The sequence below is a fragment of the Nakaseomyces bracarensis genome (assembly GCF_045282275.1).
Source record: "Nakaseomyces bracarensis strain CBM3 chromosome Unknown Scaff5_0, whole genome shotgun sequence".
Lineage (NCBI taxonomy): Eukaryota > Fungi > Ascomycota > Saccharomycetes > Saccharomycetales > Saccharomycetaceae > Nakaseomyces > Nakaseomyces bracarensis.
The window spans coordinates 408,014-432,372 of NW_027263965.1; the positions used below are offsets into that span (position 1 = coordinate 408,014).

At 34.3% G+C, this 24,359-nt stretch overlaps 10 protein-coding genes across 10 annotated transcripts; 5 read left to right on the plus strand and 5 right to left on the minus strand.

Annotated features, from left to right (window-relative positions):
• Window positions 1-1,578: 1,578 nt before the first annotated feature.
• ASK10 (Ask10p) lies at window positions 1,579-4,773 on the plus strand (the record flags this gene model as incomplete). The annotated part of the gene is made up of 1 exon (XM_071051191.1): window positions 1,579-4,773. The coding sequence occupies one exon, from the start codon at window positions 1,579-1,581 to the stop codon at window positions 4,771-4,773; it is 3,195 nt and encodes a 1,064-aa protein (XP_070907887.1).
• A 236-nt stretch (window positions 4,774-5,009) lies between these two features.
• RNJ42_01026 (flavin reductase family protein) lies at window positions 5,010-5,633 on the minus strand (the record flags this gene model as incomplete). Its single annotated transcript, XM_071051192.1, has 1 exon — window positions 5,010-5,633. The coding sequence occupies one exon, from the start codon at window positions 5,631-5,633 to the stop codon at window positions 5,010-5,012; it is 624 nt and encodes a 207-aa protein (XP_070907888.1).
• Window positions 5,634-6,170: 537 nt separating this feature from the next.
• ESP1 (separase) lies at window positions 6,171-10,871 on the minus strand (the record flags this gene model as incomplete). Its single annotated transcript, XM_071051193.1, has 1 exon — window positions 6,171-10,871. One exon carries the CDS (start codon window positions 10,869-10,871, stop codon window positions 6,171-6,173), a length of 4,701 nt encoding a protein of 1,566 aa, XP_070907889.1.
• Window positions 10,872-11,265: 394 nt separating this feature from the next.
• TEL2 (Tel2p) lies at window positions 11,266-13,326 on the plus strand (the record flags this gene model as incomplete). The annotated part of the gene is made up of 1 exon (XM_071051194.1): window positions 11,266-13,326. One exon carries the CDS (start codon window positions 11,266-11,268, stop codon window positions 13,324-13,326), a length of 2,061 nt encoding a protein of 686 aa, XP_070907890.1.
• A 561-nt stretch (window positions 13,327-13,887) lies between these two features.
• Window positions 13,888-16,743, plus strand: MDR1 (GTPase-activating protein MDR1; the record flags this gene model as incomplete). The annotated part of the gene is made up of 1 exon (XM_071051195.1): window positions 13,888-16,743. The coding sequence occupies one exon, from the start codon at window positions 13,888-13,890 to the stop codon at window positions 16,741-16,743; it is 2,856 nt and encodes a 951-aa protein (XP_070907891.1).
• Window positions 16,744-17,132: 389 nt separating this feature from the next.
• PCP1 (rhomboid protease PCP1) lies at window positions 17,133-18,143 on the plus strand (the record flags this gene model as incomplete). The annotated part of the gene is made up of 1 exon (XM_071051196.1): window positions 17,133-18,143. One exon carries the CDS (start codon window positions 17,133-17,135, stop codon window positions 18,141-18,143), a length of 1,011 nt encoding a protein of 336 aa, XP_070907892.1.
• Window positions 18,144-18,470: 327 nt separating this feature from the next.
• On the minus strand, window positions 18,471-18,986 carry GTF1 (glutamyl-tRNA(Gln) amidotransferase subunit F; the record flags this gene model as incomplete). The annotated part of the gene is made up of 1 exon (XM_071051197.1): window positions 18,471-18,986. One exon carries the CDS (start codon window positions 18,984-18,986, stop codon window positions 18,471-18,473), a length of 516 nt encoding a protein of 171 aa, XP_070907893.1.
• An 839-nt stretch (window positions 18,987-19,825) lies between these two features.
• On the plus strand, window positions 19,826-21,157 carry RRP14 (ribosome biosynthesis protein RRP14; the record flags this gene model as incomplete). Its single annotated transcript, XM_071051198.1, has 1 exon — window positions 19,826-21,157. One exon carries the CDS (start codon window positions 19,826-19,828, stop codon window positions 21,155-21,157), a length of 1,332 nt encoding a protein of 443 aa, XP_070907894.1.
• Window positions 21,158-21,623: 466 nt separating this feature from the next.
• On the minus strand, window positions 21,624-21,968 carry HOT13 (Hot13p; the record flags this gene model as incomplete). The annotated part of the gene is made up of 1 exon (XM_071051199.1): window positions 21,624-21,968. One exon carries the CDS (start codon window positions 21,966-21,968, stop codon window positions 21,624-21,626), a length of 345 nt encoding a protein of 114 aa, XP_070907895.1.
• An 820-nt stretch (window positions 21,969-22,788) lies between these two features.
• MDH1 (malate dehydrogenase MDH1) lies at window positions 22,789-23,799 on the minus strand (the record flags this gene model as incomplete). The annotated part of the gene is made up of 1 exon (XM_071051200.1): window positions 22,789-23,799. The coding sequence occupies one exon, from the start codon at window positions 23,797-23,799 to the stop codon at window positions 22,789-22,791; it is 1,011 nt and encodes a 336-aa protein (XP_070907896.1).
• Window positions 23,800-24,359: the final 560 nt, after the last annotated feature.

The following is a 24,359-nucleotide window of genomic DNA, read 5'->3' on the forward strand; positions in this document are numbered from 1 at the left end:
TTTTTTGTTCTAAAACCAGAGTTCTTTAAGTCTGTAGAGTAGAAATGGTCGCACACAGCTTCACAAAATATTATTGTCTGCTTCTCAAGATGCAATTCTTACACATAATTTGTCTTACTGGAAGGTTTCATTTTATTATTATGCTAATTTTTTACACTTTTTAAATGTTAGTCAAATGGAGGGGTAGAGAAAACACGTACAGATAATTATTCCGCCTCGGAAAAACCCCTCTTTTTTTTTTTTTTTTTGTTTTAGTGCTTTTTTCTGGGATGTTATATGTTTTGAAAAAGAACAAAATAGCAGGACATACCAACTTCTTCAATTCTCTGAACCCAATCCCAAATCCCTCCCACTCCAGATATTCTCCATGTTTCTGTCTCCTCTTCTACGCGTCCCCAGACGAAAGAACTAAAAAATATTAAAAAAATTTTTTTCTTACCTGTACTTTGCTGATATGCAATAAAAACTTTTTTTTTCCTGTAAAGTTCGGAAGGTGACCGGAAAAATCGCAGGAAATAGCTTAGAAGATAACAAAAAACTCGAAGCCGCAGCAAAGTCTAGAACAAGTCGTTGATCTTGGGATAAATTTTCTTTATGACACCTGGAGTTTCAGCACCCTATTCCGGAATCCCCTTTTTTAGGTACTGTTAACAAGCCCAGGACCCTATTTCCCCCAGACAACTAGATACGGTATCACCAGCTGAAAGCAAAAAGCACTAAAAATCCAAAAAAAAAAAAAAAGAACTCTATGAATAGGAGATTCCAATTTTTTTTGATGCTTTGACTTCGCGAACAGAACAATGGCCTGTATTCTATACTTTTTAGACATTGAATTATAAAAAATTATAAAATTGCTTTTCTTCTTCTAAATTGTATAAAATTTCTTTTTTTTCTTTTGATATTTTTCCGTATCCCTTACTCATTTATTTTGCCCATTCACTGCAGAAAAAGCCGTAGATCTTTACAAAAAAAGAAGTTGTAGATGGAAGAAATTTGAAATAAAAAAAAAATGAAATCTGTGATGCTTCTTCGATTCAACTAATATTTTTAAATGAAAAAAAAAAAAATCCCGTGTAGAACAAAAAATAAAAAAAAACTATATATTAAGACTCATTGATCATCTAGAAGGAATAATATGTAATCTTTCTTTTATCAGGACTTTGTCCATTAAATAAAAAACTATATATTAATCAATATTAGCCAAACAAAAAAAATATAAAATATTTCATTGATAAAGAAAAGAAAGAAAGAAAAAAATATATATTGCTTATTTTTTTTTCTTTCTTATAAAATCTATTTTTAATTGAATAGAGAGGCTTATCTTTTGATTAAATATATAAAATACCAACAAAAAATAACTATTGAGAGAAGGTTATTAAACTGATCTATCTTCTTCTTATTACTATCGTATTAATATCATAAGGATATTTAAAGAAAAATAAAATAATAATAATAATAGATTGATAATATTATATTATTTATTCCAATATTCTGATCAATAGCAGAAGAAGAAATAACAAAATTATTTATCTTCAAACGCCTTTAGAAATTATTTATTAGGTGTGTTAATAATCGAATATGGCCGGCTATTACGAGGATGAGGAATATGATTCCTACCCTGAAGCCATCCCTTTCCCTGATGGAAGTCAATCTGGTTTTAACAGTCGTTCAGTTAGTGCTACACAATCAGCTTCTGGCTCTTCCGGACACTTGACTCCACAATCTAAAACTCCTTCCAACATGGGTGTCAACGACGATGCTGCCTCTATCAAATCTTCTGATTATTTGATGGATATGATCCCGGAAAACATCACCTTGAAGGATGGTGCCACTATTACTTCTGCAAAGAGGAAAGAATTTATCTTACCTGCCACAGATGATAGATCACCATATTTTGTTAGTGTTCCTATTCCAGTGATCTCTCAATCAGCAGTGGCTGACAAAGGTGAGAAAGGTTTAGAGAAATCTTCAAGAAGTAAGACTGTTATCGGTGATACTGAAGGTTACGATGGCCAGTTTGTCAGGGAATATCCAACAGATATGTTGATTGACAGATTTTACAAATGGAAGAAAATCTTGAAATCACTTATTGTATACTTAAGGGAAGTTGCCTATGCTCAGGAACAGTTTGCTAGAATCAATAATCAGCTAAGAAACTCCGTCAAGTTTCCCTTTTTGACTGATTTAAGTGAAGGTTCCAACAAAATTGTCGATCCGTTAGGTCAAGCACCAAAGAAGAAAGAGGCCTTGACAATGGCGCAGAAACGTAAGCAAAAGGAACAAGAAGAATTAGGTGGTGAACCACCTGCGGAAACTCCAAACCCAAGCGAGGAGTTTAGACCTGTTCAAGCAACTGATAGCACCTCTGCTTCCTCTGGTTTCCTAAGATTCGGTTCTGGTTCAATTCAAGATATTCAGGTCATCTTAAAAAAGTACCATGTTTCCTTGGCTAATCAGCAATTTAAAATTTCCAAAGAAATTGTGACTACTGTGATTCCAAAGTTAGAAGATATTAAGAAGGACTTATCATTCAAGATTAAAGAAATTAAAGATCTAAATGGTGATTTCAAAACCAATATTAACTATCACTTGAAAACTACAGGTAACCTGCTAAAGAAATACATCGCAGCATGTAAATTTGTTGACAGAGCAAATTATTTGGATGATGTTAAGGATAAGCTGAAACCAAAGCATGACCCTTATTTGTTGAAATTACAATTGGATCTTCAAATTAAACGTCAAATTGCTGAAGAAAACTACCTGCAGGAAGCCTTTGTGAACTTGCAAAGTTCCGGTCTTCAATTGGAAAAGATCATTTATGGTCGTATTCAACACGTTTTACAAAGATATTCTACATTAATTGACTCTGAAGCTAGATTAATGATCAAAAATTTATGTCAAGAGTTGCAGTATGGTATCTTGGCTAAACCACCAGCTATGGAATGGGACAACTTCGTCTCCCATCATCCACTATGTTTATTGAATTGGCAATCAACTGATCCAATTCCACAACCTAGAAGCCCAGCTAATGTTATTTACCCAAATATGAAATCACCAATGTCAAAATGTATTAGAGCTGGTTATTTCTTGATCAAATCTGAATCATCGCGTTCAACCTCAAGCACTTACCACAAGGGTTATTTCATATTGACATCTACCTATATTCATCAGTTCCACTCCAGTGACTTCTTTAAGCCTAAAAAAGCTGCTACGGGTCAAAGCTCCATCCAATTCCAATTCCAGCCTAACGTTTATCACAATTATTCAAATAATGCTGTTAACACTAAGAAGGTGTCTGAGAAGAGCGGTGTTGCCTCCGGCCATAACGGTGTAGTCGTCGAGAGTACACCAAACAGCCGTCACAATGAAATTATTCCTATAGTCAGTATTCCATTGAGTCAATGTACACTCGTGGAATGTACTGACAAGAAATTTGTTATTGAAGGTAAGGCAGAGTTCAGCAACCAATTGGTTACCAAAGTACCTAAGAAAGCGGTTTACAAATCCATTTCCCAAAATACCACCTCTTCTTTACAAAAGCCTTTGAATGCTGCTATTCATAACAGCTCTAAATATACCCAGAATCCTTCCAAGTTGTTACATAAGGCAAATATTTCTAAGTTGGTAAAGGGGGCTAAATCCAAGACCAAGCAAGATTCTAAGGCTGTTCAAAAGACTTCTCCTGAAAAAGAAGTTGTAAAACCTGTGCAAAAGGTATATGCTACGGAAAATGTGAAATGGACTTTTAAGATGATATCTCAAGAACCAAATGAAGATGAGATCAAATACTTTAAGAAATGGGTGGTTGATATCGAGAATCTAACAAAACTCCCAAATCCTAGAGATCGTTTTGACTTTATTGAAGAACGTCTAATGAAAACTTACAGCCGTAACGCATCTGTGGCCGACCAAGGCAAAAGTACTGCTCCTGTAACCAGTGGACGCTCTGATAGACCAAGTTACATTCCTTTGGGGAACAATAATTTCAGGTCTAATTTTGCCTCTGAAAGCAGTTCCGGTATGAATACACCAGCTATTGACGATCAAGGTAATTTGGTTACTTTTGGCCAGAAGCCATCTGTTTCATCACCTCATTATTCTTACCATTCAGATCAATCGAATAAATCAAATCCAAGACCATTAAATTCTCTTCCAGGAAGCAGAAACCTTTCTCCATTGCCTTTAGCCTCTCCTGCCAGTGTTGCCTCTGACAGCAGTGGTGGGTATTTTGCTATCCCAGTGTCAAAGATGACCTCTCATCCAAATTCAACGTCTAATGTGAATGATTATTCTAACATTCCTTCACCCAACCCAAATTCTGGGTCTAGTACTCCGTATGTCTCAAACAGTGGTTACTTTGCTCCAGTTCAAAGTACCGGTGTTGTACCTAAGGTTAAAGTTAACAATGAAGATATGGGTGGAGGTACAAACAGCGGTAATGTCTCACCATCTCCATACAACACATTAAGGAAAAATATTAGTACTGGTAGTATTCCTACACTATCCTCTGAAAATTCTAAGGGTGACAGCCTTTACAAGCAAAATAATAGTTCTACCAATCTTTTGGCTGCTGGTTCTACCTCTAGGGTTTCAGCTGTTCGTAAGCACAAAAAGAATGTTTCTTTCAGTTCATTGAACAGTTTAATGTTTTCAAAGAAAGGTAGTCAATACAATGGCCAAATAATTAATGGAATTAGTGAGAACAGTGATCATGAAGGAGAAATTGATGAAAATACTGGGAAAATTAAATTGACCCAATCCATATACTCATGAAGAGGATATAAAAAGGTATTTTTAGTACCTTTTATGACCAAAATGACAAGTACTATATATTCAAATTTTTTTATTTAAGACTTATAGAAATTTCATGCATTCAAATGTTTTTTTTAAATAGTAATAAATTTGATAATAATAATAAATAAATATACTATGATACATATAAAAATAAAAACTTTAAAAATTAAACACATGACTACTTAGATATTTACAGAATCATCTTCATGCTATTACTATATCCCGTCCCCTAGTTTATGAAATGACCGATTACAATATAAAACTCCTCCATTAACTGTTTTGTTATGAACCACAGTGTCTTCCACTGTACCAACCCAAATTTCATGGTCCCCCACACGGAAAACATTCTTCTTTTTACATATGAGAGCTAACTGACTTTCCTTTAGGATTGGTAAAGTCAGCTTCCGTTTGTTACCTACAGTAATCGAGTGATAATCCGTACCTTCGACCAGTTCTTTGAAAGGTAATGTTCGATTGATTCCTTGTAACGCACCTTTACTAAAATTCGTAATGATATCCACAGCGTTCTCATTGGGCTCCAAGAGATGAACCGCAAAATAGTTGTGAAGGTGGAGTGTATCTGATGTGGAAGACGGCAATTGTAAGTTAAACTGTATCATTGGATGAGGTTTTAAAGCAAGAGAGGTCATTGAAGAGATTGTCAGTCCATGGAATAAGTCCTTTGGAGTATCTAATGGGGCAGCTGCCGTTAAGACCATTGCTTGGTTCGCTATCCTAGACATTGACTCTTTAAACTTCTGCTGTGTAATGAAATGTTTAGGGCCATATGAATAATTTCGTAGAAAGGTAATACCAACCTTCTTGTGAAACTTTTGCATAGTCTGGATAAATTGTGATGATTATATATATTCTTATTCTGTACTTTTTATCTCTTATCAGCAGAATTTTTTATATTGATATTAGCATAGTAACAGTATGTTTTTATTTATATTTTGTAGAAATACAAAACTATGACAATGAATCGCTATAGTACAACCTTATTTAAAGAATTAACCGAAGCTATCTTTGACAATTGATTGATCATTCATTGACCCAGATAATTTAATCATTTTCGACTTGTCCGATTGCACTAAAAATTGAAGAAAAGTCAAAATAAAAGAAAATAATAAAAAAGAAAATATAAAAAATATAAAATAGTTTTAGAAGCAATTCGGAGTCAATTATAATCTACATTATTAAAATGATTCTTTTCTCTAGTATGATATTTATATATTGTTAAGGTATCCAGGTTGAGTTTGAGTCAACCATTTTTTTTGCATTTCAAAAACGTTATCTATTAAGTATAATTGACAACAAAAAAAAAAAAATAAAAAAAAAATTGTTTCATCAAATTATGGGTTATGTATATTTTTTAACTAAGTAAATAATACAGGAAGCCCGTATACTACTGGAGCTGCTCCATTGAGGTATTTAAGATGGCATGTATCCCTTGATTGTGATACTGCTGTTGTGACAGTTGTTGGGCTGTGGTTAGTAGATATACTTGTCAATGCAGTTTTTTCGAATACTGAAATGCTAAACTTATCGATATCCTTATCGGTAACATCCCACAGATTTCCTACTACCATAGGGGAGCTTCCGATTATATAGGATAATGAGATACACGTAGAATGCAGGATATTGTTATCTCTCATTGATGCCGAGGAACATCCAAGCAAGAAAACTGGAGGCAGATAATCACATTGTTTAATCACAGAATGACGTATATATTGTTCTCCACCACCGTGTCCAATATAGATGAAAACATTAGCTTTTAAGAAGTCAAGGAATTGAGACTCTGAGGGCTTCTGATTTACCAGAAGTTTAGATCCAGATCGAGTACTCTCTATCTCAGAAAATATGTCTTTGAACTTATTTTCAGTCCTAGTCAGGTCCGAATTAGGGTTTACTATCATTGATATATGTTTCTTTTTATCGATGCGAATAGGCAATTGGTATTTATGCTTTTCCAAGAGCTCGAATAAACTGCTCAGAGAAGGAACCCTCGACGTAGACCTATCCTTAAAAAGCGACAACGATTCCCAAGGTATGTTGTGACACATATTTCCCACTATAATAAAAGTATGATCAACGGTCTCTGGTGGAAAATATTCAAGCCTAAAAGATCTAATTTGCTCTTCTATCAATACATGCATCAATCCGAAGTCAATTTCATCGTATGCGTTCTCCTCGCCTTGATATAATAAAATATCCAATACAAAATATATTAGATCTTCAAGAGAGGACATAAAGTTTTTATCGTTCGGATCTAGAGATAAAAATAATGAAATAACCCAACTCTTCAGGTCAATATTATTTTTTTTACATTCCCCATTTTTCCTACTTGGTAAAACTTGTTCTAAAATATCATTTAAAGAGGCCCTAAATTTCGTAATCATCAAACTCGGATAGAAATATCCAAGGAAGAGTCCCTTTAGACCATTAATCCATGAATGTTCAATTTTTTCACACAAATCACGAAGCCGTTCATCTAGATTGTATCTCTTCTCCCACCATTCATGTCTGTCTTCTTTGGTTCTTATTCTATCAGTAGTCTCTCTAGAGACAGTTGTATTACTGGAGTTAATTATATCTTCGATTTCTTTTATTGCATCCTCAAAACTTAAATAATCAAAGTCTGGGTCCCTTGAAAAAGATCGGTTCAGAGGTACTTTTATAACAAGCGGATTATTACTTTGCTGACATATTTTTGTAATAATTAGTGAGTGACTAATTGTGCAATAATCTAACTGAATAATATCAATCTTCCAATTTAGTTTACTGAAGATTAAATTAGCATTCAAATCAATCATCAAAGGCTTTAGCTCTATATTCAAATAATCGTTCCAATTTTTCCGAATGTGCTTATTCCTCGATAATTCATGTTCATAATAAAATGGTAACTGTCTGGTAACATTCCTAAACTGGAGAATCCGATTTAAGATATAATTATAGTTTTCAGAATCCAGTTTTTGAGTGCAATTTAATAAAAGAGAACATATTGTTAATATATTAGTGACTTCTAAAAGATGATTGCGATTTAGTGAAAAAGGATTGATTTTGCAATATATGTCAAGTATTTGTTGCAGTTTAGAAACCAGTACCTTTTTGTCAAAATCTTTTTTCAGATTCTTTCTCTTTGGCGTCATATTAGAGGATTTTTTGGCACCATATATTATTTCACTTGAATTATTTGTAAGCTGCATAGGATCATTAGATTCTTTGTAATGTGTCGATAATATAGAATCAGAGAGACCCTTGAATATAGGATCCATATCAATATGTTCTAATATTGAAGAATAGGACTTTCTAATTTGATTGACACTATTTATATTTTCATAACTCTTAGGCGGCAAATTGACAACATCACCCAATTTTATAATCCAGCAATCCCTCAGATTTGTCATGTCAATATCTGAACCAAAAAACAAATAAAGTGACTCTAAAATTCTAGAGTGTTCATTATTAATAAAAAGGAATATTGTCGTACTATTGACATCAAATTCTCCATTGATAAAGTTAAATGTGGAGTTTGCTTTATCTTTAGTCAATGCTGATAATTGATCATCATTTTTTATCCTGTAGTACTCTAAAAGAGCAATCAATACTGAGTATACAACTCTTGGGTGGTTAAGGGTATCTAAATTGTTTGTTAATTCCTTCGCATAGAACGATGCATCTCTTTCTAAACCAATATTAGAATAGAGTCCCAAAAGATGAGTCAATGAATCAGTTAATTCGTTGATTAACATCATATTAAGGTACATCTTTCGTGGTACAGTATTCTTCAATATAGATTTTATCAGTTGTAATGATAGTCTACCCGTTTCGACAGCGTCGGATTTGTTCGTGGAAACTTCATAAACTATTGACAAGGTTCGATAAAACCTTATATTACATATCAATTTCAATAAGTACTCGTCCACGCTTAAATTATCATTCATACCGTAATTAAATACATCAATCAATAAACCCTTTGGAACCATTTCGAGAATATTTTTCAGAACATCCAACTTTTGGTACCATTTACCAAACTCAAAAGCCACTGTCAAAATGTCTTTGGTGCAGCATTTCAGATAATCATCACTTAAAGTAGCTAAAAACTCAGTATAGAATAAATCGATTTTTTTGGTATATTGCAAACGAACTAAAGCTCTTAGATATATTGATTGAAAAAATGACCATATATCTTTTGATGTTCCATTCATCTCAAGGTGCTCTATTAGTGTTATTATGATCTTATCGTAATGAAGAAGGTCGAGATACGTGAAAAGATTCTTTAAAAAATTCTCTTGAAGAGAAAAAGAATTATCGCCCCCAGTTAGAACGTTATTGTTTGTAATAATATCGGTGATTTGAACCACGTAAGTCGATGTACATTTAGAAATATCGTAGTTTAGAAGATATATGCATTTCAATAAATTGTAGCTTTCTGATATTATGTTCTTCACTCCTTCTTTCTTGTTTAAGTCACTTGTGTTGATTTTACATTTACCTGATAAACATGCATCCAATAATGTTAATGATTCATCGTTGATATAATTTTCTGGGAGTTCTTTGCCAAGAAAATTTGCTAGCATAATCGTCATAGTTTTTGAACACATTGGGAGGTCGCAGATATTCAAGTTCCTTATTCGTTTTTTACAGGATATCACGAACTTTTCAACTGCTTCAAAGAGCCTTGCAAACGTGAAATAACTCGAAAATGTTAATATATTGAAGATCTTGCTTAAAATTTGATGTCTGAGGGATAAAGAGGCCGTTCCAGATAACATCTTATTAACTCTATCAAAATCAATCATTGTTTCCATTTCTTTATATCTTAATGTAAAGAGTATTTCAATATCAACAGCCTTTGCTAGGAGGGTTTCATTTTTATACTTTACCGACAAATTAAATAAAACAGTAGTAATGTTGGTTATTGGTACGAGAAGAGAGTTGTTTAAACATATATTAATGAGGAAATCGCTTAGCAAGATAATCAATTCTGTCATTTTTTCAGTAACGTCGTTAATATTATTAAGAAATATAATAGTTTTGTCCAACAATTTTGTTATGACTTTCGTAAATTCATAACCCTCTCTTTCCAGGGCCTTCCAAACGCATAATAGGATAGAGAGGGATTTAACAGTTTGGCGTGAATCAAATAAGTAGTTATTTTTTAACAATGTGCCAAGAAGAATTTTCATTTCATCAACTGATAAGCAATAGTATTTAATACTGTAGATGTCAAGATCAAAAAGGGATAAGACCAGCTTATTATCCTTCAATATCTTTTCACGTATATCATTAGTATTCAATATATCAGAAACCATTATTTTATCGACAGTATTACAGTATTTTGAGTAAGGCAGATAAAATGAGTTAAAATATTTCTCGTACGTTCCATTATATTTAATGCCAGCCTTTACAATCTGTCTCTGGTATGTATCTCGGGTCATATTTTTAACATATAGTTCAAATGATATGTTGAACTGCTTGAGATACTGTAAGAACTTGAGGCCAAATAGGATTCTGTATTTCGGGAGAATTGTATAGAAATTCAAAAGCAATTTTAATACAGTATTAACTTTGAATTTTATATCTCTCAGAAGGTACCTTTCATCATTGGCAAACAACTTTATTATAGAATTGAGATAGTGTTCACTAAGTTTTCTTTTCAGTATTATCTGTAGCACTAGAACCTTGAGTGAGGACAAATAAGTAACGTTGAACATGGTAAAATCAGTTAATAGAACATCTGAAATATTGGAAATTGGTTCTAGATTCGTATGGTTATATAAGCTCGTAACATGTCTAATGGCCTGAGACGCTAAATCCTGGTTGATAAGTTTAACAATCACAACTAAATGCTGTTTAATCAAGTTTCTCAAACCTTTCAAATCATGTGCTTTTACCAGAAATACATAACTCTCATCAAACCAATCAATTAGTTTATCATGTCTAAAATCAGCATTGCCGTTCATATATCCAGATATATCAGCTAGCTTACAACTGCCATCGTCTGTCTTCATTTGAGATTTACTCTGTCTCCACGTCGCATTAAGATCAACTTCATTGAGTGTTGTATTGGACATCCACAATTCCTTTCTTAAAAAAAAAGACAAAACCCTCCTACTCTTTTATCTGGATTTCAACTAACAACAATGTCACAATATATTATTACAAGCTATGTCCTGGCTTTAAACTGCCCTTCTCTGCGTTTGACCAAGTTTCTGTGTGTCTTACATTGAAGCACTTTGTTTACAAAAATAAGCAATTTGCCATTTATACTATGGAGAATATTATCACTGTACGGCCCGTTCTAGGAAATTCAGCTTTCTTTAAACAAAACGAAATTTCAATAGCAATTCGTGTTTTGGATTGCAGCGACTTATCAACCATCGGATCGACATATAAGGCTTAAGTTAAATATGGAAATAGCCTGTTAACCTCTCTCTAGATGTGGTTGAGAGCCTTGTTAAAGTTGTTATGACGGTAGCGCAATTGTTGAAGAGACCAGATTTACAGGAGCAGGATGTACTTTCTGTCCTACGAAAAGTTAGTGATGACTTAGCAGATCTAGATTTGGAGGGTTTGCTGGCGATAATTAAATATGTTGTGCCGCATTATATGGTATGGTCAGATGAGATCAATAGTTTATTAAATGGTATCTTCCTTCAGAGTTTGAAGAATCTATCTCAGCTGATTAGTTTTGGTGCCAGCATGGATCCAAAGGTGAGCGAGAGAAGGATATACTGTGGGTATACTAAGAGTTTAATTCTACAAAAAGTTGGTTATTTGAAGAACTATATAACAGAAAGTGGTGAAACAAACGTGATAGAGCAATTGCTGAGAAGATTGTTTGTGGGCAGTACGATATATAATTTCCTATCGGGAGATATTGACGTTATTACATATATCAACAAGATATGTGCTGAACTTGCTCTAGTGATTCAAGCGCCTTTGAGTGAAGATGATCTCAGCGTAGTGGGTAAGTTTATTGGCTCCTTTATAAACTTTCACGGAGTATTCGTTCCATCAGAGCTGTTCTCATCGGTGCTTCTCAAAGACCAGATATCGTTTGATTCATTTGTACAGATAATGTCAAAGTCGAGTTTATTAACGAGGAGAAGGGTTATTAGTGGTGCTATGCTTAAATATTTAGAGAGTAAGTGTACTCCGGAAACTTTTCTTTCCATATTAGTTATTCTGAGGCGAACAGAAATCTATAATCTGATAGATAATGACGAATTATACAAATTGAAATTGATCTACTTGCAGGAGTTGGTTATAAGTACACTTTTAATTCCCAAGGTAACATCTTTGATAAACTATTTACTAGCGAAATTTAGCAAAATAGATGGCCAAACTGATGAGAAAACGTGCACTTTGCTGACATTAGTTTTGAAGAAATATAGTACTGATGAGCAAAAAGAATACATATGTCATTCAGATATTTTTCTCACTGCCGTCACTAAAAGACTCTCAGAAAAAGATAGATTAGTCAGAGAGCGTACCATGTACATTGCCAAGCTTACAAGTAAGGATCAAATACAATATGAAAGTGATTTTGTTATTGAGACAGACAGTTTCATTTCTACAACTACCACCTCTGATGATACTATAGACTGGGATTCATTAAACAGTGATATCAGGTACCAGCATTTGATCAATACTCAAAAGTCGGATCAAGTGGTTAATCTTGAAAAACTATCTCTAGATGATAGTGATGATGAAGAAGAAGATGATGATGATGATGTTAATACAATTGGAAATGGAGAATATGTCTTTATTAAAGACCTAGCTGCTGCCTTCGCGAAAAATAATGTAACGCAAAAGGTTAAACTCTTTAAAAATGTAATAAAACTAGTTAGACGGAAGAGAGATTTTCAAACCGAGGTTAATTATTTTGCACCGTCTTTGATTTCAGGTGTAGCGATTATGAATAACGATGCTGACGAAAAACAGTTCGAAGAATATAGAGTCAATGCACTAGTCAGTATTATAGTAGTTGTTCCGGATAATATTAATAAACTGTATGATATTCTATTTAACTCAGAGCTGTCATTACAACAGAGAATGTCTATTTTAGCTTCTGTTTCTATGTCCTCGAGGGAGCTACGTGGTTATAATGATGAGCATATCCTAAAGCCAGAATTCGATTTCCCATCTGAGAGATTACCATGGGATCTCTCAGATCAAACCAGCCATCTGCAAATTAAGGATATATCACAAAATGATCAGTCATCGTCATTAATAGGACCTGGTAAACCAGTGTGGAAGTCAAAAAAATTACTGCAAGGAAATGAAAAACCTACCAATAGATTCCGTAATTATGCTTCAAAGTTTTTTTATCCATTAGCAAACGGATGGCTAAATGGAATAGATATGGGAACCTTTGATAAATTATTCAAGATGTACTACTTAAACACTCTAAAGATAGTCTACGATTGTTCCAACCCAGTCAATGACTATGAGACAATGACAGTTACACTGCAACAAATTATTGAAGATGCTACAGCACAAAATATACCGCTGGAAATACAATAATTCTGTACAAACAACTACTAAAACAACAGGTATGTGATGCGCCATTCAACAATCCTATGTGTCCTGGTATTATCGAATCTGGTTGTTAAAACATAATGATGATCATCAAGTTTTTTATAGTACCGTTGAATCCGAAACGGAGAGCAATGCGTAGCCACCTTAAAAAAGAGAACTTCTCTTAGGTCTCGTAGTACCACTATTTTACGATTTGATTATTTGCATCGGTTCTTTTTTAAAGGGTACAGCATGTAGAAAAACCTTTGGAAAAAAAAAAAAAAAAAAAAAATAATGGCCAGCTTAACAACGAAAAAAATTGTATATAGAACTAAAGGAGAAGGGTATTCATGTGGATTAATTAATCATTGTTTTGTATTTTTCTTAAGACTACATGTTTGAGTAACGTAATATAAAAATTGTTATTATCATTGGGCTAAATTACCAAAAAAAAAATACTAGAAATATAAGTAGTTCGCAGGAAAAGAAGGGATTGTAGGCTGAACTAATCAAAAAAGAAAACAAGTAAAAAGAACTTAAAAAAGGAAGGAGAGATCTCAATTCATTATGTCTTTCTTTGAAAACCTGAAGTCAAAACTGACAGAAAGTTTCACCTCTAGTTTAACTCGGGATGAGAAGTTTAGGAATGAATATAAGTTATCAGAGGGGGAGGTGATCATTGATGATTCTAATGCTGATTTGGCGTTTGCGCATGTTCATAGCAAGTTAGCACAAGTTGAAAAGGCCAAGGGGAGGACAAGGAATGGCAACAATCCTGTCCAATATGCATTTCCTGGGAAAATATTCCTTACGAAACATTATCTGGTGTTTAAGGATGGTTTTGATGAAACTTCCTGTGTAATGGTTCTGAATATATCCACCATTAAGCGCGTGGAAAGATCCCCATCTAACTCCTATTCTTTTGTATTGTTAGTGACTTTGTATTCAGGAACACAAATTCTAATTCAATTTGTTAGTTTGAAACACAGATCTGAGAAATTCTGTGACCAGTTAAAAAAATTACTTCGAGATAACATTCCTAATGCCAAGAGATTAAAGCCCTTCCTAGACACGTGCTACTCGGAGTATTTAATCTACAAAAATGTGCTTAGAATTGAGGATACAAAGCCTCCAATGGCGGGTCTAGGACAGCAATATAGATATCCAGGAAATCCCTCTATACATAGAGAAAAAGCAAAATTAAGACTTTGGTTTGAATATTTCAAGGACAATGGTACAAACCTGTCATTAGTTCGTAATCATACCTTTTATAAACTGATGAGAGTTGGTGTACCTAACCGGCTAAGAGGTGAAATCTGGGAATACTGCTCAGGATCTATGTATTTGCGATATGAAAATCCTGGTGAATATAGAAAGATTTTGCAGGATCATCATGGTCAAACATCTCAAGCAATTGAAGAGATTGAAAAGGATTTGAAGAGGTCTCTTCCGGAATATACTGCATACCAAAAAGCTGAAGGTATTCAAAGATTGAGAAATGTGCTGACTGCTTATTCATGGAAGAATCCTGATGTTGGTTACTGTCAAGCTATGAATATTGTTGTGGCTGGCCTTCTTATCTATATGACTGAAGAACAAGCATTCTGGTGTTTGAATAACCTTTGTGATATATATGTACCGGGTTACTATTCTAAGACTATGTATGGTACATTGTTGGATCAGAAGGTATTTGAAGCATTTGTAGAGGAGCGTATGCCAGTATTATGGGAATATATTGTTGAACACGATATTCAATTATCAATTGTTTCTCTGCCATGGTTTTTATCACTATTCTTCACTTCCATGCCTATTGAATATGCTGTAAGGATTATGGATCTGTTCTTCCTTAATGGACCAAGATCATTATTTCAAGTTGCTCTGGCAATTTTGAAGATTAATGCAGAGGATATTCTACAAGCTGATGATGATGGTATGTTTATTGCTATTATGAAGAATTATTTCCATACACTGGGTACGAAATTACATCCTAATTCTTCAGATCCAAAAATGAGGGAAATTACAAAATTTCAAGAGTTATTGGTTACAGCATTTAAAGAGTTTGATGTAATTACAGATCAAGTTATCTTACAGGAGAGGAGTAAACATCGTAAAGATGTTTTCCAAAATATTGAAACATTTGTCAAGCGAACACAAATACGTCATATGCCAAAAACTTACAATATTAGTGATGAAAATCTGTCTAATATTTACGACATATTCTACCAAAGTATAGAAACACATAAAATCAGTTTGGGGACGGGTTCTTCAAATATGGAATTTGAAACCTTCTGTCAATTCATGAAGAAAATCTGTGATTGGGCCAAACCGTCTGAAAGTGATGCCGATCCCTCATTCAGGAAGCAGAAATCAGATTTTTTGAAGAGATTATTCAACAGGTGGGATTCCGCCAAAATAGGAGAATTGACACTTAACGATGTTGTCGAGGGTCTTGATACTCTTCTATCTCAGGATTTATTAGAATCGATAAATTATTTCTATTCGCTATATGATACTGATGGTGATGGCCAATTAGAAAAGGATGAGGTTCTTCAACTATCTGAAGGTCTTCTCCTATTAACAGATCCTTGGAAAACTGGTAAATATGTGGATTTACTAACTAAACAAAAACTTGAAGATGATATTGCTGAAAAATTGGTGAAAGAAAAAGGTGAACAAATAAGAACTATGGAAGATATTAACTTACCATCAGGTGTCACTATTGAAGAAGAAAAATACCGTTCAGAGCAATCTGAAAGATATCTAAAGGCTGCTAGTAATTTCTTGCAAAGAGCTTTTGAATATGCAAAGTCAGTAGAGTTGGATGAAAGTATCAATCTGATTGACCTTTCAGATGACGATGCTGAGGATACTGACGTAAAAGAACAGAAAAAGAAGAAATTTGAATCTATAATGGCAAACCCTGCATTAGATCCTTCACACCCAAAAATATTAGACCTTGCTACATTTCGTATGATCATCCTGGCTGATGAGACATATGAATTGTTCTTCTCATCAACCCTGAAGAATTCTGTTCATATCGATGAGGCTGTTGAAACTAATAATTATAGAAGCAAAGCTCTAAGAAATATGTTTGATGGTATACTTGCTGATGGAAGAAGGGTCGCCGAACAGGTTCGTCGTCGTGTTGACTCAGTTGCAACACGTTCTAGTATTGGTTCTTCGGATACACCTACTGGGCTTCCTTCAACAAGCAGCCAAACTGCCGCAAGAGAAGATAAGGCTGAAGATGTGGATGATTTTACAGAAGATCACGAAGAACAAGCTGATTTGCTCAAGGATGACCTATTAGACATCATTGATGATAATACAAGCTCCTCCAGATCAATGGAACAGAAAACTCTCAATGATATCCCTAATATTCAAACATCAAATAACGATCTGATTGAATTTGAGACTGATTAATAGAGCAGATATTCCTTTGCATACAACAATCCCATACACAAGATAACAATAAAATAGTATATACTCAAAGTCCTACATATTGTCATCACAACACCACGGAACGCATCTTATAGTTTGTATTTATATATATATGTTCGAACTCTTTATATATAAATATTTTCAATGCATCAAATATTCAACAAACAATTCTGAAAATTCGGTTTATATGAGTTTAAGCCGATGAGATTGTTGAAAAAAAATAAAGGTAACCAAAGAAAGCAATTTAATTTGATTGTTATGAATATATTACATATTCCATTAAAAGCAAAGACCATTCTATAATTATAAACCACAGACTAAGTCAATATTATATTTGTTGTTTACGATATCAGATTGATATTTATAACATAATGTTTCTGGGCATAGGTTTACGAAGGCAATTTCTATCGCCACTTTCACAACTAAGGTGTGAACTTATTCGTTCACCGGTTAGAATTACCCCTAATTCAATCATAAATCGTTCATTAACATCGAAGGTGAGTCCCCAGGCCTATAATAAAGTCATAAGGAGAACCTTGTCTACAAAATCTCCCTTGAAGGCTAAGTGGGAAAGTATATTCAAAGATAGCACCACTGACCGGTATGCAAGGTTAAACAGATTTCAACAATTTCAAGGAGGTTCTGGAAAGAATAACACTCTGCTCATCACTACGGCTTTTGGTATAGGAAGTATGGCAGTCATATATTTTGTATCGCCATATCTTTTCAATATAGTTCCACCATTCACTCACTTTAAGCATAATCCAAAGGATTTAGTATACGCCCTACTAGGGGCCAATTTGGTTGTATTTGGTTTATGGAGATTGCCTCAATGTTGGAGATTTCTTCAGAGATATATGCTTCTCCAAAAAGATCATATTTCGAGTAAATGGGCTATAATTGGAAGCGCCTTTTCTCATCAAGAATTCTGGCATTTGGGTATGAATATGCTAGCTCTATGGTCCTTCGGTACATCTTTGGCTAGTATATTGGGAACTGCAAATTTTTTCTCACTCTACATGAACAGTGCTATTGCTGGGTCACTTTTCTCCTTATGGTATCCTAAAATTGCCAGGATTATGATGATTGGTCCTAGCTTAGGTGCTAGTGGTGCCTTATTTGGTGTCTTTGGTTGCTTTTCCTACTTGTTTCCACAGGCAAAGATATTACTGTTTGTGTTTCCGATCCCTGGTGGAGCCTGGGTTGCATTTTTAGGTTCTGTTGCTTGGAATTTAGCAGGTTGTGTGTTCAGATGGGGTTCTTTTGATTACGCTGCTCATTTAGGTGGATCTTTGATGGGTATCGCTTACGGTTGGTACATTAGTCATATGATGAAGAAAAGAAGGGAGCGTAGACTACAGAATATCTCCAAATGGTTATAATAACATTCAATTTAATAGCATGATTCATCCAGCTGCTGACAGCATATTCACTATCCAGGCAATCTGTAAATAATCTAAATTCATTACATCAACAAAGATTTATATAAAAATATATGAATATTTAATTTAACTTTAACTTTTTTTTTCATTATTTAGGGTTCATTGGAGTGATCTAATGTGAGAATGTCATGAATTTCTTTGATATTAGTTTTAAACTCCAGTTGAAGAGCTTATTAAATTGGGAGAACTATGTTGTTTTACAGTCAGTTTATTGGATTTCGATTGAGAATGAAGAATAAATCAAATTAAGTAAGTGGTTGTTACTTCTCACTTTCTATCTCTTAGAAGACCTTGCCTTACTACAAAGTAGTTATCTTTCGAGATTTGTGACATGGAAGTAGCATCCCAACTATCAAAGACTTCACCTGTCTCTTGATCTGGTGAGACATTCTCAATTTTATGTAATAAATCATCATATGACAGAGCAATATTCTGTCTCGGCAGCAAACGCGCATAGTTTTCACTCAAGTTCTTATCGTTTTCATTTAATGGAGTATTGTGTAAAGTGTTGATGAAGGACAATTGTCTAATCAATTTTTGTTTTATATTTTCAATGTTAGTGCCCTTTACTGGAAACCCAGACAATGCAAGAAGCTGTTTTACCTCTGCATCACTGGGCATACTTCCAGAGACATCAGAACTAGGCATTTGAGAATCTAACATCTCCGTAATTGACCATGTTGGTTGGGATAAGTACTGTTTTACCTGTTCAATAGTTTTAAATGAACTACCCACGGAATAACATCGTATACCCCTAATATGCAATCTTCGAGCAGCAAGCATTTTCTAATTATTTGTGTATTTTGATTTGCTCCTGGTAAATAGCTTGTCAAAGCCCGTAATATTTGTAAATATGACTACTGGTTTTGGTACCTTTATATCCATATCGATTTTGGAATTTTTATAAAGGCAAAGACTATACTTACGTTCAAAATAACATAAGGTTTAGTGTCTTTCTCTACAAATCACTATACAATTTCAGGTTACTGGTTCATCAACACTATTGTTTTGAATATGATAATATGCTATATTAACACTTATGGGGATGTCCCATTGTCATATACAATAATTAGTTTCATATTATAAATACTTTCACGATCTCCGCTGAGCACATCACTCAACTAACACTGTTATAACTGACACCGGGTCACTAATTGAATGTGAAATATTGTAAATGAATAATAGTCAAATATAGAAATATTATTTAACAAATATAATACTCTTGGAAGAGCTGTCATTGATAGTACAAAATTGCCCAATTTCTATACCCGTGTAAAGGTATATATTACGTGACTATATCTGCTGTTTCACAGAAACAGCCGTACAAGTAATATATAATATTAAGCAATAAATGTAAAGCACATTACATGTACGGATGATTCTGTGCACAGATCGTTCTATCCTTAGAAAGTTCAGTGGAAAAGTGGAGAGCCTTATTTTTTTTATGTTTCTTTCTTTCTTTTTTTTTGAAGAAAAAATTTTTGGCAAAAAAAAACCGATGAGCATTTTGCGATGAGCATAGTCTTTGGTATTAAAAAATATTGTATTGGAAGGTTTGGGTTATCAACATAGGAATTTATACTAGGAATAGAAGATAAAGGAATAAAGGAATAGCTGTGGTGATGAGTAATTTATTGGAAGAGAGGTTACGTGCTAATTCTAGTGCGTTTGAGGGGCTTTTGTCTTTAATTCCTTCGAAGTACTACTATGATGAGAAGACTCAGGATCAGTGGAAACTGAAGAAGAAGGATAAGGATACCGCTCGTGAAGATAAGGTGAAGAAGCTGGATCCAGAGCAGCGTGATGATGAGAGCAATTCTGCACTTGAAGTCATGAAGAAAAGGGAGAAGGATGCTGTTCCTGTTAAGCTACCAGGTGCCGTGAAGAGACCACAAGAGAGCGAGGAATTAGACGAGGAAGAAGCCGAAGGTGAGGGTGAAGGTGAAGGTGATTCCATTGGTACAGAGGAGGAGGAGGATATCAAGGTTATTTTCGATGATGAAGGTAACGAGGTTGATCTAAGTGCGAAGAAGAAGGCTATAAATCATGAGGTGAAAAACGACTATGAAATAGTACCGGAATCAAGTGAGGAAAAAGCAGCAGTTGTAGAAGAACCTAAGTCAGAACCAAAGTTAGAGGAGAAAAATAAGAAACTAAAGAACGTCGAGGAATTGAGGTTAAAATTGCAAGCTAAGATCAAGGCTTTGAAAGAGAAGAGAAAGGCTCCGGGTACGAATGTTCAAGGTGCTGCTAGGTCAAGGGAAGCTATTTTAGAACAAAGAAAGAAACGTGAGGAGTTGAGGAAGAAGAGGAAGCTCGAAGAGACCCATGGCAGTGACTCGGAAAACGACGATGCTGAAAGCTCTAGTGATTCTGAGAACGAAGAAATAGATGAAACACCAAAGAAGAAGCAAAAGAAGAATGTAGTCGATGCTAAGGACATCATGTTTCAAAATATAATCTTTGATGATGGTGACAGGACCACCTCTGATCTACAAAGACTTAGAAAAACGCCAAATGCTAAGAAGAAGGGACCAGCTAAGAATGATATTAAGGCTCACCTAAAGCTACTTGAAGCTAAGAAGAATAAAGTAACGGGTAAAGATGAGTTAGAACAGATCAAACTTAAAGAGAAAGAGAAATGGCAAAAAGCTATGCTTCAGGCAGAGGGTGTCAGAGTTAGAGATGACGAAAAATTATTAAAGAAAGCTTTAAAGAAGAAAGAAGCAAAGAAGAGAAAGTCAGCAGTTGAATGGGATGAGCGTAAAAGAGCAGTTAAGACAAATATAGCTGAAAAGCAGAAGAGAAGGGAAGAGAATTTAGCTATTAGGAAGCAGAATAAAGGTGTAAAGAGAGGAAAGCAACAGAAAATGAAGAGGAAGTTTACAGGTTCCGTTATGCCTAAAAAGAGAGCAGGTTTTGAAGGTCGTTTGAAATCTGGAAAGAAGAAATAGATGAATTGATTCAAACAATTTTATTAATCTGATATTAAGACATAGGTAAAAAAAAAAACACTTTTATTTCTGAACTTTGTTTCCTGTTAATGACTATACATTTAATCTGACTGCATTTTTCCACTATATTCTATTAATTCCCTTGCTTCTACTTTGGCATTATTTTTTACAATACAAAAGATACATAATTTTAAGAATTGGAATTGTCATTACCCAATGACTTGATAATTAAAATAATAAAAATAATAATAATAGAAGAATAAGCTTAGGGATGTTGTATATTAACATATACTGGAAAGAGAATTATAAATATTATCCTTCTAGACAACAATTTTTGCTGGCTATAATGTGAAATATCAAAAAATTAAGTTACATCAGGGATATTTATTAAATAAATAAACTTTATAAATGATAATTAATTGCATTCTATTTTTCGAGTCCACATATATACTGGAAAATTAAAGGTCTATCTTGTACAGGCTTCAGCATTGTCAAAGTACAATCCATAATGGTTTTTGCAGCCGGGATTGAATAATGCGCTACATTTCGGGCACTGTAGTGGGTTTGTTTTACTTGTATATTCATGGAAGGTTAATAAACTATTGCAATTGCCACATAGTATCACCTTTTCATCTGAATTTATATCATATTTCTGGATTTCATGATCGGTAGTTTCTCTATGACAACTAATACAAGGATAGAAAGTATCACAACATTTAAATTTAAGGGCAATTATGTCAAGATCAGTATTCCAGTGCTCACACCTAGTGTGTTTGTCAACTATCTTTCCTTTCAGTTTATATTGAGACATAGAATTTACTTAGCTTTTAGTAAATATATTTTTTGTCATTTGTAAATACAATAATATCAAAAGAAATTGGAATAGAAGATAAATATCTTGACAAATATATATATATATAATTACTGGCCGGTTTAAAATAAAGATTTTGACCAAGGACCTTCATCTGCATACTTTACTGATCGCTAATTAACCTTATTGTAGCCTGTTTTGGTTTTCTTTTTCATCGAGAAGAAAAGCGATGATCTTAAAATAAAAATAGTCATGCTAACTTGACTCAGTTGTGAAATTGTATGGGCTTGATATAAAATTAAATATATATAATCTAATTACATGTTGAATATAAAAAGCTGTGAGCTTTCAACTGACGCTTTTTAAGTTCCGATTATATCAATAAAAAATGAATAATATCTACGATAAAATAAGAAACATGTGGATGGTAAGTGATATGGCAGGAAATGAAAATCATATATAACAGGCTAGGTTTGATAAATTTATTATAATTTACTACCCAGTTCATCTTCATTGCTGATATCAAATTTTGGTAGCAAAAGGAAAAGAAAGGTCCAAAATAGAGGACTAATCGAATATTCTATCTTCACCTTTCTCTCTTTTTTTTCCTTAATCCAAAGAAAAGAAGTAAAAACGCCAGTTATAGATGGAAGAGCATTTAGTCATTATTCTTTTCTTTGAGGAGAATGAAGTAATAATAAATAACAAAAAAAATAAATGTAATAAAAAGATAATTTGACACTATACCATATCCTGTGAATAATAGCAAAACATTGTTGAAGAATAAATCATTTAAGGTTCCAATTTTTTATTTTTTTCTCTATTTACTAGTTTGGACAAAGTTAATACCCTTTTCAATGTTCTTCTTTAAGGTTTCCTTACATTTTTCCAACATCTCTTCTTCTTCAGCTGAAATAGAGCCAATTGGGTGAATCTTCTCGATACCTTCCTTACCTAAGGTAACTGGGGATGCGAAGAACTCGATACCTTCGCCCTTGTACAATGGAGAGTCGACGAAAGATGGAGCAACGACGTTCTTTTCACCAGCGAAACCGGACAAAACGCTGTTAGCGAACAAAGCACCGGCTTGGGCCATTGATAGAGTGGCAGAACCAGCACCGTTCTTAGCTTGGACGACTTCATCACCACCGAATTGGATTCTGTTAATTAGCTTAGCCTTATCACTGTCGGACAACTTACCGCCATGTTCTGTCTGGGACAACAATGGGATAATAGTAATACCAGAGTGGCCACCAACAACGTTGACCTTTTCAGTAGTTGGGTCAGTTCCGACAATCTCTGAGATAAATCTGGAGGCTCTGATACTGTCCAGTGTGGTCACACCGAACAACTTCTTTGGGTTGTAGACACCCTTCTTTTGCAGCACCTCGGCAACAATTGGCACAGTAGAGTTAACTGGGTTAGAGATGACTAGGATGGCAGCGTTAGGAGCGGCATCGGCGGCAGCACTGGCCAAGTCACGGACAATACCAGCGTTGATGGCAAATAAGTCGTCACGAGTCATACCTGGCTTTCTTGGCACACCAGCAGGAATCAATACCAAGTCAGTGTCCTTTAGAGCATTACGTAGACCATCAGCCTCGTCTGGAGTGAACCCCTTGACAGTAGAGTTCGTTGGGATGTGAGACAAGTCAGTAGCAACACCCGGAGCACCTCTCAAGTCATACAACCTCAGATCAGTAACCTTATGGTTCAACTTCAGAAGCAGAGATAATGGTTGACCAATACCACCATTGGCACCTAGAACAGTAACCTTGTATGGGTTAATTCTAGTAGATGAAAAGGCTCTTCTAGCAACTCTTGATAGCATTATGTTATATATGTGTGTGTGTGTGTGTGTGTGTTTATTTCTATTATTTTAATGGGGGAGGGTGTGGGGTAGGGGGCCTTCTTTAAGTTATTAAAAAGGATCTGAATTGCTATTTAACTAGTTTTCTGTATATTATATATAAGTTTTTTCCAGTTCAGATTACAAGATAGTTCCCGATAACTCGCCCTTTTTGAAGGAATTAGAATCAAAAAAAAACCTTTAAGGGGATTCGGACAGTCGGGAGAGGAAGTCGAAGTGTGTGAAATGAAAAGAAAACCAGTCTAAACCAGTAATACTCAACTATAAAAATATTATGTTTCTTTGTAGTGTAACAGCACATTACATGAAAAGCTCGAAAGTAGAAGTGCTAAAGTAAGGGGATTTATTACTGTGATGTGTGTACCGGGGGGGTCACGTCTTCAGTTTCTATCTCGGTCTTAGAGATCACCGTACCAAAAAAAAAAAAACTAGTTTTTCTCAATCCCACCAAAGAAGAAATAACGTCATTTTGGTTTCCCTCGAGGATTTATTTTGAAATTCGTTTGTGCGCGGTATTTTTT